General features: G+C 41.6%; 1 protein-coding gene across 1 annotated transcript in view; it reads right to left on the bottom strand.

The window, feature by feature from the left end:
* Positions 1-15,484, bottom strand: part of LOC309560475 (inositol-tetrakisphosphate 1-kinase-like) — a 47,244-nt gene extending 31,760 nt beyond the window's left edge. The window contains exons 1-4 of the mRNA XM_082264108.1: positions 15,029-15,484; positions 12,092-12,116; positions 5,036-5,158; positions 2,496-2,613 (exon numbers count right to left, since the gene is read on the bottom strand). Of these exons, the coding sequence (XP_082120234.1) occupies positions 2,496-2,613; positions 5,036-5,158; positions 12,092-12,116; positions 15,029-15,123 (361 nt within the window). The 5' untranslated portion in view covers positions 15,124-15,484. The remainder of the gene's footprint in view (positions 1-2,495; positions 2,614-5,035; positions 5,159-12,091; positions 12,117-15,028) is intronic.
* Positions 15,485-16,461: the final 977 nt, after the last annotated feature.

Raw genomic sequence — 16,461 nt, 5'->3', positions numbered from 1 at the left:
GGATCCCCCTACAGGGCTGCTGGCTTCTACTCCTCTCTCTCCCTCTCCTCTGGCTGTGCTGCAGGGAGCTGAGTTGTAGGATCTGCGCCCCCTTCTATCTGCGGTCAGGTCCCTCTGTGTGCCCCCCTCCCTTTACAACACTGCCAGCTTCCTTCCCTCCTCTCCTAATAGCTGCTACAGGCACACAGGGGGATTGTTTCAGGATGGAGAGCGGGGGGGGGGGGGGGGAGAGGTTGGGTGGTTGTGAGGCGGGGTAAATATGTCATATTTATCAACCCCTTCCTTTCCTGAATGAACACAGAGAGCGATCCGTATCAATCACTCCTGTGTCTATTCATCACTGAAGCATACAAAAAAAAAAACAAAGATAGTAGACCGCACAAGTGGTCAAATAAACCGAACAAATATAGGCCTCTTTCACACGGGCATTCCGTATGTCCGTATATCACCCCATCCGTTTGCGGGTGATATACGGACCATCCGCTGACATCCGATTTGCGTCCTTTCAGTTCTGTTCGGTTTTTTGGAACGGAACAGAACTGAAAGGATGCAAATCGTTTTTTTGGAACGGAACAGAACCCTATTTTTCTTCCGTTTAAAAAACGAAAAGGATGCAAAATCAGATGTCAGTGGTGTCATCCGCTGACATCCGCAATCCCATAGACATACATTATGCCCGTATATCATCCGCAAACGGATGGGATGATATGCAGACATACGGACCAGATGACACAAGTGTCATCCGTGTCCGTGAAAACAAAAAGTGCCGGAGCGGATCGCAATACGGTCCACTCCGTGTGAAAGAGGCCTTATTTGTAAAAACCAGCTGCAGGCATACCAAGTGATATCAACCTATGCCTCGTACACATGTTCAGATAATCGTACGACTTATTGTTCGCATTTTATTGCATTATACTAACATCGAATTCAACCATGCGTACTTAGCGTATGATTTTTTTTCATACGATTCTGGAAAAGCTTGCTGGTTGCTTAGCTACGTATCAGATGGTGCAAAACAAAAACAATGGCAGCCAGGCTTTTCCCGGGTTATTTTTGTGTTTCTGATCATACAATGTCTTTGTCTATCGATTTTTAGCGGACGCATACAATACTGATTAAACAACTGTCGTTTGCTAGGCTATCGTACGACAGAAGTTTTCGTGTTTGTCCCTTCGGATTTTGTTGGACAAACTGTGGTGATTGGCTGTCGAAAGCTGTGTACTAACGATCAGATTATCGTGCGATCAAGTCGAAAGCGATTTTTTTTTGTACGATTATCGGAACGTACAAGGCATTAGTCACAAATAACTAAAAAGTTAGCACAGCACTGTATTTTTAGTTATCACTGAAGCATAGTAAACTGTGAATGAATAGGAAGCGTAAGAGCGCTTCCTATTCATTCAATGTTGAATACAGCTGAGGCTGTCTAGGTCCTCTGTGTCAAATGTGAGACATCAGTGGTCTGTTTATACCCCTGATATTTCACCAAAAGCCCCCCAAAAGGGCAGTTAAAAAAATGTAAAAATGAAATAATAATTCTAAAAAAAGTGTAACAAAATGTAAAATTCTAAAAAAAATATAAAGACTTGTTAAACTGTGTTTTGCTTTCTAAAGAGCAGTCAGCATTAGGGTTTTTAGGGTCACTCTTCAGAGAACATTTGACAAGAAGTAAGTCATATTGCCTTCTCACCGTCTGCTTTAACCCCGCACTAGCGCATTGCAGGGTGCTTGCAGAGCGGTACTATTCAATTGCATGAGTCATGATTGATGAGGGTATCATTTCTGCCATGGCTGCAAAGTACAGCATTGTGGCCCTGGCATTTTAGTGAAAGGACTCTTTCACACGGGCGTTCCGTATGTCCGTATATCACCCCATCCGTTTGCGGGTGATATACGGACATAATGCGTGTCAATGGGATTGCGGATGTCAGCGGATGACCACCCGCTTACATCCGATTTGCGTCCTTTTAGTTCTGTTCTGTTTTTTGGAACGGAACAGAACCCTATTTTTATTTCCGTTTAAAAAACAGAAAGAACTCAAAATCGAATGTCAGCGGTGTCATCAGCTGACACCCGCAATCCCATAGACATACATTATGTCCGCATATCATCCGCAAACGGATGGGATGATATGCGGACATACAGACCGGATGACACAAGTGTCATCCGTGTCCGTAAGTCCGTAAAAAAAAAAAAAAGTGCGGGCGTGGATCAAAATACAGTCCGCTCTGTGTGAAAGAGGCCAAAATGTTGATTGGCACTGTCAGGTAGACTGTATGGGGCCCCGTGATTTCTAACAGCAGCCTTGGAACCAGCAATGATCTTCATATGTACAGTCTCCTTTAGACCCTGCAACATAGGGATTCCACCCATTTTAAGGGTCAATGTCAACATTTTAATTCAAACTAATGTGATATTTTTCCCAGATCTGCAATGAATCCTGGGTAGTCACCCCTGCTGCCCTCCCCTGATTACACCCTTGCCTTGATCCTGACCTTGGCTGCGAGACTCCAGGCTGCGCAAGAGGTGGTAGGACTGGAAGCGGTCGAGCAATGTGTGCAGAGCTGGAAGAGGGTCCAGGAGGATGGTAAATGGATGTGTATCTAGATAAACCTGTAAATGCCAAAATAACCACTTGAAAAAAAAAAAAAACTGCTCCAAAAAAGCATGCTTATATATCACGCCTTTGTCATTAACAGAAGCTCAACAACTTATTAGATCTTAGCAGAAGTACAAAAAGAAAACAAATTGTTTTGCGGTGGTGCTGAAGGAAGCATAGGAAACGCAGGACAGCATGTTTAAGCTGTAGAACCCTTTCTAGAGGATAACTCAAAATTTGGGCTGATCAGTTTCTAGATTTTTAGGACTATTTTTTTTTCTTTTAAAGTGGTAGTAAATCGCATATAAAAAGACTGGTCCCACTGTAGGTAATGTTATAATGTGCTAGTATGCAGGGCACCTATAAAAACAGATCCCTGCAGCGGTGTCCAGTCACTGGTGACAGGAATTCCACCTCCACTTGGTCTTCTGGCCATTTGAATGGCCGAGGTGCAAGGATATCACTCCAAAGCTCTCTCAGTGGACAACATACTCGAGTGTGCCATCCATTGAGGGTGCAGTGTGCATGCGCTGGCTGCTACACATGTAAATATCTCCTAAATGGTGCAAGTTTAGGAGATATTTACTGTACCTACAGATAAGCCTTATTATAGGCTTACCTGCAGGTACAAGATAAAAAGCAGAGTTTACTACCACTTTAAAGAGTATATAAGGCCATTTTTTTACATTTTAAATAAAATGTTGAAGGGTTAGGGCCCCTGTTGGGTTTTTATTGCTGGGGGAAACTGACTCCCTCTAGTTGCTTTAGTGGCACTTGTTACAAGGAATAGAGGTGGGAGGATCTAAAATTTTGAGTTGTTACTAGAATGGGAAATTTTTTAATAGGACACCTCTGTTCCACTGGCTCAGTTCCCACTCATGCAGGCCGTGCGTTCTGGTTGCGGGTGTAGGAATTACATCAATTCCGTTATCTGTAACCACCCACAGCCGCATCGTACTGCTCTTGCTAGATTTGCAGGGCTGCCATTCATTGTGAATGGCACCCGCACACATCTCAGGCTGCAGCACGATTGCAGGGGCGGGAACCACATGGTCAAAAAAGACAATGCAATTTCCCTGCAGGCGCGTTTTTAAAAAGGTGCATGGACCTTTTTTGTGCACAGCAGCCTATTCAAATGACTGGGCTGCTGTGCCTGAGCAAACGCAGGGTGCGCAAACTCAGTGAAAGGAAGTGAAGGAAAATCTCCCAAATGGGTCACAGAGAACAAAAAGAACTTGGCAGAGGTTTTACCTTTTTTGTCTCCATTTATATTGTTTGCTTGTGATTTACAACAGCAACTGGGTACTGATAGTTAAAATTTGTTGGATAGTCATTTAGATTATGCCCAATCTGTAGTATAAGATTTTACAGCTGGACCTTTATAAACTCTTGAAAGGAAGTTTTTCATTTTTTTTTTTTTTACAAAGTTGCTCTTAAAGTGAATGTAAAGTTTATTTTTCGTTTTTTTTTTTTTTTAAATAACAAACATATTATACTTACCTGCCCTGTGAAGTGGATTGGCACAGGGCAGCCTGGATGCTCCTCTTCTCGGGTCCCTCATTACTGCTCTTAGCCCCTCCCTTCTATTGAGTGTCCCCACAGCAAGCAGCTTGCTATGGGTGCACCCGAGCAGGGCTGCAGCTCTGTGTCCATTCTCTGTCCTATTTGGCTGACTAACTTTGATTGACAGCCGTGGAAGCCAATGGCGTCACTGCTGTGTCTAAGCCAATCAGGAGGGAGAGTCCCGGAAGGCTGAAGGACTCGTGGACATCGCTAGGCAGAAATGGGGCTCAGGTAAGTATTAGGGGGGCTGAGGGTGGGGCTGCTACACACAAAAGGCTTTTTATCCTAGTGCATAGTATGCATAAAGATAAAAAAAAAACTTTTGCCGTTAAGGCTGGGTTCACATATACGCGCATTGGATGCGGGTTTCCCTGCATCCAATTCACATTACATGCGAGTGTGACCGTCTCTCAATGGAGCCAGTTCACACAGGTCTAGAACAGCCGTGGAGCGGATTGCAAAAGGGTCCTGTGTATATTTGGGTTTGGTTCAAGTGCGAATTCAGGCAACAATTCAGACCTGATTCGCACCTGAACCGGTAAACAGGGACACACCAGACCCCAGGCACGAACCCGTGACGGCACATACTGTATGTAAACCCGGCCTTATTGAGGAAGACCATAACCTGCCCAATATTTACAAGGAATGCTACCAATTTGAGCATCATTTTTTGACCTTCCTATGGGTGATGATGACATAACTAGGAGGCAATCACAGAGGAGAGGGAAGGACTAAAATCAATGTTAACTGTGTACTGAGACAGCAAAATGTTAACTTATGGTCAGATATCTTCACACGCATTATTTTGGGGGATATTGGGAAGATGTAAGCAGCATGTAAGAAGCACTACTAGTTTAATGTTTTCAAGCTTACCTGAAGCCTCTGGACAAGGTGATGGGAAGTGAGGTCCTGACTGGCCTCCACCAGGAGGTCTGATAACTTGTGGATGATTAGGTCAAAGGGCCCTTGACTATTCAGGCATTTGGTGAGGTCAACCTACAAAAACACAAGACAGACAAAAGTTATAAAGTATTTGTAGAAACAAATGATGACATTTTACTCTGCTTAAACACATCAGAAGAAATGATCATATGTTTGTCAGCCATCACCAATATTTGCAGATAATCCCCAGCCCATTCATCTCAAAGAAAGGATCTACATTTGCCTAGAGATAGGCTTGGTGCCATGTATGTCTACAAAATGCAGAAGCACTTAAACCCAATTGGTATGTGCATGCCATGATCATTCTAGAGAACAATTGTATTGAGATTGTATCATGTCTAATACATATTACATTTGATTTATTTAGAGCACCCATTGAGTAATGAAAGTCTGTGAATGCTCTTGTTTATCCAGGGCATGTTCTATCTAGCAGTAGTAGATCATTGTGTATCTAGCAGTAGTAGATCATGGTCTATCTAGCAGTAGTAGATCATGGTCTATCTAGCAATAGTAGATCATGGTCTATCTAGCAGTAGTAGATCATGGTCTAATCTAGCAGCAGAAGTAGATCGTGGTCTATCTAGCAGCAGTAGTAGATCATGGTCTATAGCAGTAGTAGATCATGGTCTATCTAGCAGTAGTATATCATTGTCCATCTGGCAGTAATAGATCATTGTCCATCTATCAGTAGTAGATCATGGTCTATCTTGCAGTAGTAGATCATTGTGTATCTAGCAGTAGTACATCATGATCTATCTAGCAATAGTAGATCATGGTCTATCTAGCAGTAGTAGATCATTGTCCATCTAGCAGTAGTAGATCATGGTCTATCTTGCAGTAGTAGATCATGGTCTATCTTGCAGTAGTAGATCATGGTCTATCTTGCAGTAGTAGATCATGGTCTATCTTGCAGTAGTAGATCATGGTCTATCTTGCAGTAGTAGATCATTGTGTATCTAGCAGTAGTAGATCATGGTCTATCTAGCAGTAGTAGATCATGGTTTATCTAGCAGTAGTAGATCATGTTCTATCTAGCAGTAGTAAATCATGGTCTATTTAGCAGTAGTAGATCATGGTCTATCTAGCAGTAGTAGATCATGGTCTATCTAGCAGGGGAAGATCATGGTCTGTCAAGCAGCAGTAGTAGATCGTGGTCTATCTAGCAGTAGTAGATCATGGTCTATCTAGCAGCAATAGATAATGGTCTATCTAGCAGTAGTAAATCATGGTCTATCTAGCAGTAGTAAATCATGGTCTATCTAGCAGTAGTAGATCATGATCTATCTAGCAGTAGTGGATCAAGGTCTAATCTAGCAGTAGTAGATCATGGTGTAATCTAGCAGTAATAGATCATGGTCTATCTAGCAGCAGTAGTAGATCATGGTCTATCTAGCAGCAGTAGTAGATCATGGTCTATCTAGCAGCAGTAGTAGATCATGGTCTATCTATCTAGCAGTAGTGGATCATGGTCTATCTAGTAGTAGTAGATCATAGTCTATCTAGCAGTAGAAGATCATGGTCTGTCTAGCAGTAGAAGATCATGGTCTGTCTAGCAGCAGTAGTAGATCATGGTCTATCTAGCAGTAGTAGATCGCGGTCTATCTAGCAGTAGTAGATCATGATCTATCTAGCAGTAGTAGATCATGGTCTGTCTAGCAGCAGTAGTAGATCACGGTCTATCTAGCAGTAGTGGATCACGGTCTATCTAGCAGTAGTAGATCATGGTCTGTCTAGCAGCAGTAGTAGTTTATGGTCTATCTAGCAGTAGTGGATCATGGTCTATCTAGCAGTAGTAGTTCATGGTCTATCTAGCAGTAGTAGATCATGGTCTATCTAGCAGTAGTAGATCATGGTCTATCTAGCAGTAGTAGTTCATGGTCGATCTAGCAGTAGTAGATCATGATCTATCTAGCAGTAGTGGATCATGATCTATCTAGCAGTAGTAGATCATGGTCTATCTAGCAGTAGTGGATCATGGTCTATCTAGCAGTAGTAGGTTATGTCCTATCTAGCAGTAGTAGGTTATGGCCTATCTAGTTGTAGATAGTTACATTCAACTGGACTTGATTTGTAAAGTTGAACACATTCTGTAGTTTATCCAAGCCACTTTAGGATTTCTATTGTGTCTAAAGGCTGAACAAAAAAAAAATCTAACAGATTCCTCCATCCACACCATAAAGCCTGGATGGACAAATCTCTGGCTATTCCCAGTCCAACAGATGCAGCTGCTGATGAAATATTCTGACAGCCGCTGGTGCTGGCTGTCAGAATACCTCAACAGCAACTGCATCTGTTTGGATGCAGACACTGCTCAACTGTGTTGCGCTGCTGGTAAGCAAATGTAGATAAAATAAATGTGCCACTATAGGTGTAACATACCCCCAAACATTTCTAAGTGCATTTGGCTCCTTTCACACGGCCGCTCCGTGTGAAAGGTCCGCTGCGGGACTTTTTTTTTTTTTTTTCCACGGAGCGGATGACATTTCTGTCATCCGCTCCGTGTGCCCGCATATCATCCCATCCGTTTGCGGATGATATGCGGACATAATGTAAGTACATGGCACTGCGGATGTCAGCGGATGACACCGCTGACATCCGATTTTCCTTCCTTTCCGTTTTTTACACGGAAGGAAAAATGGGGTTCTGTTCCGTTCGTAAAAACGGAACAGAACTGACAGGAGGAAAATCGGGTGTCAGCGGATGGTATTCCGCTGACATCCACAGTGCCATTCACTTACATTATGTCCGCAAATCATCCGCAAACGGATTTGGATGATTTGCGGACACACGGAGCGGCCGTGTGAAAGGACCCTAAATCAAGTGTAAATCAGTAAATATTTATAAACTCCACATGTTATTTGCTGCTCAACTCTATCTGCCCAGCTTCTTCAATATTTCAATCAAATTGATGCCGGACAAGAGGGTTCTGATGGGGCCACTCACAGAGGGAATTTTGTCTGGTTCATCAGGAAGTGGTTGAAATTTGAGCAGTGTATGGCCAAGTTTAAAGGCCCTATTAGATTTGTATTGCTGTCTAGATACGTGGTGTGAAGGTTCACCTGCTTTATTTGCCCAGGTGAGCATTACTACAGGAAGAAATAAGAATTGAGGGGAAAACTTGCAACATGGACGCTTGTTCCAGTGACAGCTGTCTAAGCAGGGATTTCTACTCACTTTTGAGAGTTGTGTGTCTCTGGGACAAGAAGCAGAGGGAAATCCTCCTAATGGGACACAGCCAGCATAAAAACAGGGATTCTAACTTAAACCTGGTACATACTGGGTTGAACGAAAAAAAAAAGAAATGAAGAGCTCAGGAGGAGCTGCTGTACTAACTATGTGATGTTAGTACAGCAATCTCCACCTTTGAGCTATTGCGTTCTGATAGGGGGACGGGGGAAGCGGGATGCCCTCCCCGCCAGAACACACCGGTCAGTGCTCTCAGCCATGTGGCTGAAACTGAAGCCTAAAAAAAGAAAAGTAATGCAGTCAATTCATCTAAGGATTGGTAAACTCCAATATATTATTTTTTTTTTTTTTTAATTTTACATTGATTCACATTTTTTTTTTTTAGCTTAGATACACTTTAAAATCAGAACAATAACAATCCCTCACGGGCATCAAATGTGCAAAGGTATTTCTACCACGGAATAATGACTGTTGCATTTTACCTAAAGGAATAAACTTTTCAAAGTGCAACCTGTCTTTAAATAGGATTTCCAGAAAAACTGGAAAGCCTATCTCTACATTGTTACATAGAAGTACCCATATCAAACAGAGGAATTCAATGTTTCTGGAGAATTTCTAAATCAGGGACAGAATTCAGTCTAGGGGTGTCCATAGTTTTGACAGGGCTAGAAAGAGAATTTCCCCACTCTATGACCTGCTTGCCATACATGGAGCGAATTTCTGCTTGTTCCTGCTATATCGGTCTATCTATGCTCCATGGGTGGGCGGCCCTGTTAGGGCCACCCTGCTGCAGTCAGAATAGAGTAGCTGGCAGCAGCTTTGACCATCTGCGCTGTATAGCATGGAGGATGAAGGAATCTGTTTGATTTTTCTATCTGTGTATGGCCAGCTTTAATGAAGCGTAACATTATCTTTAGCTATGCTAAGTGCTCAGGGCATCCATGCTCACCAGACCCAGGAATGATCCTCTGTACAGGTATACTTTTTTATGTGCTAAAATAGATATATATTTAAAAAATACACACATGATGTAGATACAGAAGAAATCTAATTTATAATTCCAGACAAAAGAAATCCACATGCCTATAATATATATGATTGCTCATTTAACTTAAAGTAGTATTAAATCCTCAACATTTTTTAGTTTAACACACTGAGCACAATAAAATAAAAATTCCCCAGTAAACTATTTTTTTTAAAGTTTATACCCCTGCAGTTTACAACTTTCAGCTTTGCTGCTGACTCCTGCAAACTCAGTGCTGCTTCCCTGAACAGAAAAGTGTTAACAGTGGATTGTGCAGTTTGGAGTCAGTCTGTTAGGCTTCATGTACACTTGGTTGTCATTTACCACAGTCACGGGAAAACACAAAATGCAGCCGGCGGTCAAAACTTTCCTATCCTGTATGAGATTTTTCCGTGTTCAGGAGAGGGAGGTTGAGGGGTGGATTTACTAAAGCTGGACAGTGCAAAATCTGGTGCAGCTGTGCTTGGTAGCCAATCAACTTCTAACTTCAGCTGTGTCATTTAGGGTCCTTTCACACGGGCTTTCCGCCTGGTAGACTCCTTTTTGCTCAGCGGGGGATCAATCCGCCGATCCCCGCTGAGCAGGAGGATGACAGCTCTGTCTCCGTTCACTGTGCTGAGACAGACCTGTCAGAGCCCCGCTCTCCTCTATGGGAGATCAGATGAAAACAGACCACCTTCAGCATGTTCTACTTCTTTTTTCTGGAACTGGAACACCCTGGAGCTGACCTCACTGGTGTGCACTATGTCATTGAAAACCATATAACCTACTTTCCATGCATTTTTGATGCATTCCATTGCATTCCAGTCCATTTTACAGTGTTTCAGTACAATCCAGTACAGGAAAAATGCAGCATGTTCTACTTCTTTTTTCTGGAACTGGAACACCCTGGAGCTGACCTCACTGGTGTGCACTATGCCATTGAAAACCATACAACCTACTTTCCATGCATTTTTGATGCAGAAAAAAAAAAACACACTGGACTGCATGTGGTGTGAACTGGTCCTAAGTTAGGGTTAGTTCACACCACAAAAACGTCCTCCAGTTCCGGCTGCATTTCTGCATGCGCGTTTTGAACCAGCTAAATTTTAATTCATGTATGGCCGGCTTAAGTGACGAAAACGCCTGAGGCGCGTGCGTGCTCCCATTAGCCAGCGGGGAAGCTGACTCAAGGGGCCGGCAGCTGCGATTGCCGCTGGACACCCGCGATTACTCCCGTGGAGAGAGAACGGCGGTCTTCTGTTGTAAACACAGCAGACCATTGTTCTCTCAGGAATCAGCACAGAGCTCCTGTGTTCTTCCTATTTAGAATCACAGGTCTTTTGTGTTGATTCCACAAGTCCCTCCCCCCTCCAGTTAGAAATCACCCCCTAGGCTCACACTTAACCCTTTGATCACCCCTAGGTTAACCCCTTCCCTGCCAATGTCATTATAACAGTAACAGTGCATATTTTTAGAACTGATTACTGTAGTAATGTCACTGGTCCCCTCAAAAGTGTCAAAAATGTCAGTTAGGGTTCCCATCTGTCCGTCGCAATGTCACAGTCCCACTACAAATCGCTGACCGCCGCCATTACTCATGAAAATAATTAAATAAAAATGACATAAGTTTCCCCAAGTTTGTAGACGCGATAACTTTTGCGCAAACTAATCAATATATGCTTATTGGGATTTTTTTTTTTTACCAGAAATATTTAGCACAATACAAATTGGCCTAAAATGATGAAAACATTTGATTTTTACATTTTTTTTATTGGGAATGTTATATAGCAGAAAATGAAAAATATTGTTCTTTTTTCAGAATTGTCGCTCTTTTTTTGTTTATAGCGCAAAAATAAAAATCACACAGGTGATCAAATACCACCAAAAGAAAGCTCTATTTGTGGGAAAAAAAAGAACACCAATTTTATTTGGGTACAACGTTGCAGGACCGCGCAATTGTCCGTTAAATAATGCAGTGCGAAACGCAAAAAAATGGCCTGGTCATTAGGGGGTAAAACCTTCCAGTCCTTAAGTGGTTAAAAGGTTCACGTAGGTAGGCCCTCACTTTACCAGATCTGGTAAATTTAAAGTAATTGTACAAAGACTGTACAATGGCCATGTTTAGATGAACATTCTACTTGAAATAACTGGTTCTGAGGGTATAGAATCCCCCCAAATCACCACTCTTAGCACACCTCCCTAAATTTGCCCTCCTAGAACAATTCATAACCCCCGTCGCTCCCCCAAATTCCCCTTCTCAGCACAAATTCCCTCCCCCCCCCCCAATTTTCTTTGTGGTGCCCCCCTACCTCACATGATACCAGGGTGCCCAGGGCAGCCGCCCCTTCCTGCCCATCCCTTGTCCCAGCCCTAATCAGTGAGGTCATAATGACATTCATTTTTAACTGAAGTGACAAGAACATTTGAAGGACCATGATCGAAAATTCTTCTTAAATCAATGAACGTCTAACAGTGTATGTGGTTTTCATTCAGTAAATTTCATGCTTTTCAAAACTGAAAACTTTCAACCGACATTTAAATATTTAGAGAATTTTCTTATGAATTCATAATTTACATACATTCATAAAGTTCATAATTCTGGTGTATACCCAGCTTTAGTTAACTTCATTGATGAAATCTGTCAATAAAGTATTTTACTGGAAGATGAGGTCATCGGATTCCCCTGTATTGTCTGTGCCAGGGGTGGGGGGGAGGGCGCATTATACCAGCAAGTTCAGGTTTGGCTGAGTCACCTGATCAGACAACAAAGGGAGAATATTCCACTACACACTCACCTCTGTCACATCATAGCCGTGATTCCTAGAAAGAAAGGAGAGAGCAATCAATAAAGTATATAAAGACAAAAACACCGATATATAAATAAATATAACCACATAAACTAGACATGTTCTGATTTCCTAATACCACTCTATATCCAGTCAGTCCTGTAATGTACATCCATTGTAATGGAGATCCAGGTACATGATAAAGTAGTTCAGTGAGAATGGCACACATTCACCTAAGGGCTCATTAACCTCTTCACCCCTGAAAGGTTTACCCCCTTCATGACCAGGCCATTTTTCGGGGTACAGCACTGCGTTACTTTAACTGACAATTGCATACCTCCCAACTTTTTGAGATGGGAACGAGGGACAACTATTAGCAAAAGTTTGTAGATATAGGACACCCCCCCCTGCCACACCCACTAAAGGAGACTTAAACAAAAAAACAAAAAAAACATTAGTCAAACCCAGAGTTGTATGAAGTACTCGAAACCCATACTTGAATAAAAGTACAAGTGCTCGATCAAAAAGTGACTTGAGTAGAAGTGGAAGTGCTCGATCAAAAAGTGACTTGAGTAGAAGTACTAAAGTATTCAACATTTTTTGTACTTAAGTATTGCAAGTAGTTTTTTTTAAAAATGTTGCTACTCAAGTACTGAAAGTAAAAGTACCAGTAGTTTTGAAAAAAAATTGCTACTCAAGTACTGAAAGTAAAAGTACAAGTACTGTGTTATGTAGTTATTAAAGAAATAAGTCAAAAGTTTGAACATCATATTGTTTTTTATTATTTCAAATGCAGCTTTTATTTATACATACAGTAGCATTTATTTTCGTATGCGACTATGCGCTGATAATACACATGTTTTGAGCTTCATGAAACCTGCCATCTACTGTTCTGGCAGTGGTCATTTTTATAATAGTAACGAGTAACTATGCAGCACAAAAAAAAAAATATTGGAGTAGAAGTATTGAAATCATCGAAAAAATGTAGTGAAGTAAAAGTGGAAGTAGGAGAAAAAAATTCTACTCTAGGAAAGTACAGATACCGCCTTTCGGTACTTAAGTACAGTAGTGAAGTAGTTCTACTTAGTTACTATACATCTCTGGTCAAACCACTACTATTCCTTTATATTGGCTTGCAAAATTTACAAATGCAACAATATAGAAATTGGATGAAACGTTTAGCACTGGGGAAACACTTTTGAAAGATAAAATGTGCATTTTATGTAAAACTATATAAATCAGACCAACATGAGGGACAAATGAGAAGAAAAGAGGGACAGAGGGACTTTGTTCCAAATCAGGGACAGTCCCTGGAAATCAGGGACAGTCCCTGGAAATCAGGAACAGTTGGGAGCTATGCAATTGCGTGGTCGTGCAATGCTGAACCTAAATAAAATAAATGTCATTTCCCCCCCCCCCCCCCCAAATAGAGATTACTTGAAGTGGTATTTGATCACATCTGTGGTTTTTAGATTTTGTGCTATAAACCACTTAAAACGTATAACGAAAGAGCAACAATTTTGTTATATATGATATATATATATATATATATATATATATATATATATACACACACACACGCAATTTCAAGGACATCTCTGCTGTATAGATCTCTTTGCATTAATATTTGATATATCTATGAATACATATATATATATATATATATATATATAATACACACACAAATGCCTAAGCTGAATGGGTTTTTTTACAAGGTGAAGGTTTACATATACTTTGAGGCTGGTTTCACACTGGATTGTGGAGCAGCTCACCGCAGGAGGTCCAGCGCGTCCCTGTTCTCCATTTTAGGTCCGAATTCGGTCTGAATTTTTTGCTGAATTCGGACCTGAAACAAACCACAAGACACACACACGAATTTCCTGCAAACCGCTCCACAGGTGTCCCAGGGCTGTGTTAGCCAGCTCCATTGAGAGCCGGTCACAGTCTCCTAACATGCAAATTGGATTGGGGGAAACTCGCATCCAATTTGGACCAGTGTAAACCCAGCCTAATGCTGCACGGATCTTTTTACCCTTGCGTTAATTGAAGAACACATTGGAAAGCAGCAAAGAAATAACCAGTCCACCCAAAAACTAGTGGGCTGAGTCAGCCTATGTCTTGGATAACCCAGAAAGTGAGATTTCCATAATTTCCAATCTCTTTGGATTTTTAAGTGCTCACCTTTGTGCGTTTCTGGACCCCCTGTTACATTCTGCATAATATAAAGTATATAATGTGCCCATTATTGGAGTGGAACCCCACCCCAATAATGGGCACAGCGAATGTGTAGACCCAGGAACCAAAAACGCAGAGATCTAACCTACAGAGTCCCTGCACTATATAAGGGTATTGCCTCTCACCAGCATCTACCATTAAATGACATTCGTTTTCGGTCGATTAATAAAAATACCCCATAACGTTTTGTAGTGCTTAGTGATTAGCGCCGATTAGCATCGTCATTCTAAGACAGAAATGCCTTGTACACACGATCAGATAATCGGACGACTTATCGTAAGTATTTTGTTGCCTGACACTAATATCGAATTCAACAATGCGTACTAAACGTATGAATTTTTTTTCTGTACGATTCTGGAGAGGCTTCCTGGTTGCGTAGCTACGTATCGGATAGTGCAAAACAAACACAATGCCGGCTTTTTTCCGGCTTATTTTCTGTTTCTGATCATGCGTGGTCTTTGTCTATTGATTTTTAGCGAACGCATATTATACTGATTAAACGATTGTCGTTCGCTAGGCTAAAGGTTTTCGAGTTTGTCCCTTCGGATTTTGTTGGACGAAATGTCCTGATCGGCTGTATAAAGCTTGTGTACTTACGATCAGATTATCGTGCGATCAATTCGAAAGCGTTTTTTTTCCGTACGATTATCTGATCGTGTGTACGAGGCATAAGTATATCGCACACCCAGGTAACATGAGACAGAGACTTACCTGCAGAGTTCTTCAAATACGTGAAAATTGAGTTTCCTCCTCTTTGTCTCGTTCAGACAGACTCCGATCCTCTTCCTGGTCTGTAGGGAAGGCATGTTGCATATACCTGCTGGCAGACCCGACTATGGAAACCAGTCCAGTCACCCAGCACCAATTTGCTGCGGTCACCTTTGACCTCCCCAGTACATTCTGTCTGTGCAGTGCAGAATGATGCGTTGCCTGCAGTGGGTGACGAGGACTTGATCTGCCTAGAATACACACAGCTTGGGGCGGGAATACAATCAGCTGATTGCCATAAATATTGATTAGGTCACAGTAACCAAGGGATAGTGCCTGCGCCACACCTTGAAGTGACAAAAGTGGCAATTACACCGAAGACCTGAGCAAGGGGATAGAGGTGTGACAGGCAGCATGTCCTCCTAATATAAACAGGACTCTGTATGTACCATGCCGCCTCTGGCTCTGAGCATTATTCAACAGCAGGAATCATTAACCTGACACTCCACCTGTTTACCTTAGAAAAAAAAGTAGAAGGTTTGTGTTCAAAAGAAAGCTATCATTAACTTTGTTTTCAATTTAAATTTTTTTTTTTTTAAAGCTGAACTTTAATCAAACAGCTAAATACAGTACAATATATCATTAAAATACATCACGGTTTTACCTGTCAAAAGATTTAGTTCCATTCAGTCCTGAGATTTACATAGTCCTGCAAGACAGCCAAAGTCATCCTGGTGACCTGACTTTTCTCTAGTACAGTTAACCACTTTACCACTAGAGGATTTTGCTGTCTTACGCCTGGGCCACTTTTTGCGATTCGGCGCTGTGCGACTTTAACTGACAATTGCGCGGTCGTGCGACGCCATACCCAAACGAAATTTACGTCATTTTTCCACAAACAGAGCTTTCTTTTGGTGGTATTTGATCACCTGTGCGATTTTTACTTTTTGCGCTATAAACAAAAAAAGAGCGTAAATTTTGAAAAAACAACAATATTTTTCACATTTTTTATATGAAATTCCCCCCAAAAAAATGTAAAAATCAAAATTTTTAACATTTTTGGCCAATTTGTTTTCTGCTACCTATGTTTGGTAAAAAAATTCACAATAAGCGTTTTTTGATTGGTTTGCGCAAAAGTTATTGCGTTTACTAACAAAGGGAAAGATTTCTGTCATTTTTGGTGTTTTTTTTTTTAACGCGTAATGGCGGCGATCTGCGATTTTTTTGCGGGACTGCGACATTGCAGTGGACAGATCGGACCCTTGACTGACATTTTTGACACTTTTGGGGGTACCAGTGACATTACTACAGTAATCAGTGCTATATATATATGCACTGTTACTGTAAAAATGACACTGGCAGGAAAGGGGTTAATTTTATTGGAGAGGGAGGGGTTAATGTATGCCTGGTGCTTACTAACGTGTGTGGGGGGAGGT

Source organism: Pelophylax lessonae (genome assembly GCF_965119305.1).
Source record: "Pelophylax lessonae genome assembly, chromosome: 7".
NCBI classification, from domain to species: Eukaryota; Metazoa; Chordata; class Amphibia; order Anura; family Ranidae; genus Pelophylax; species Pelophylax lessonae.
This window is presented reverse-complemented; position numbering and strand designations above follow the sequence as displayed.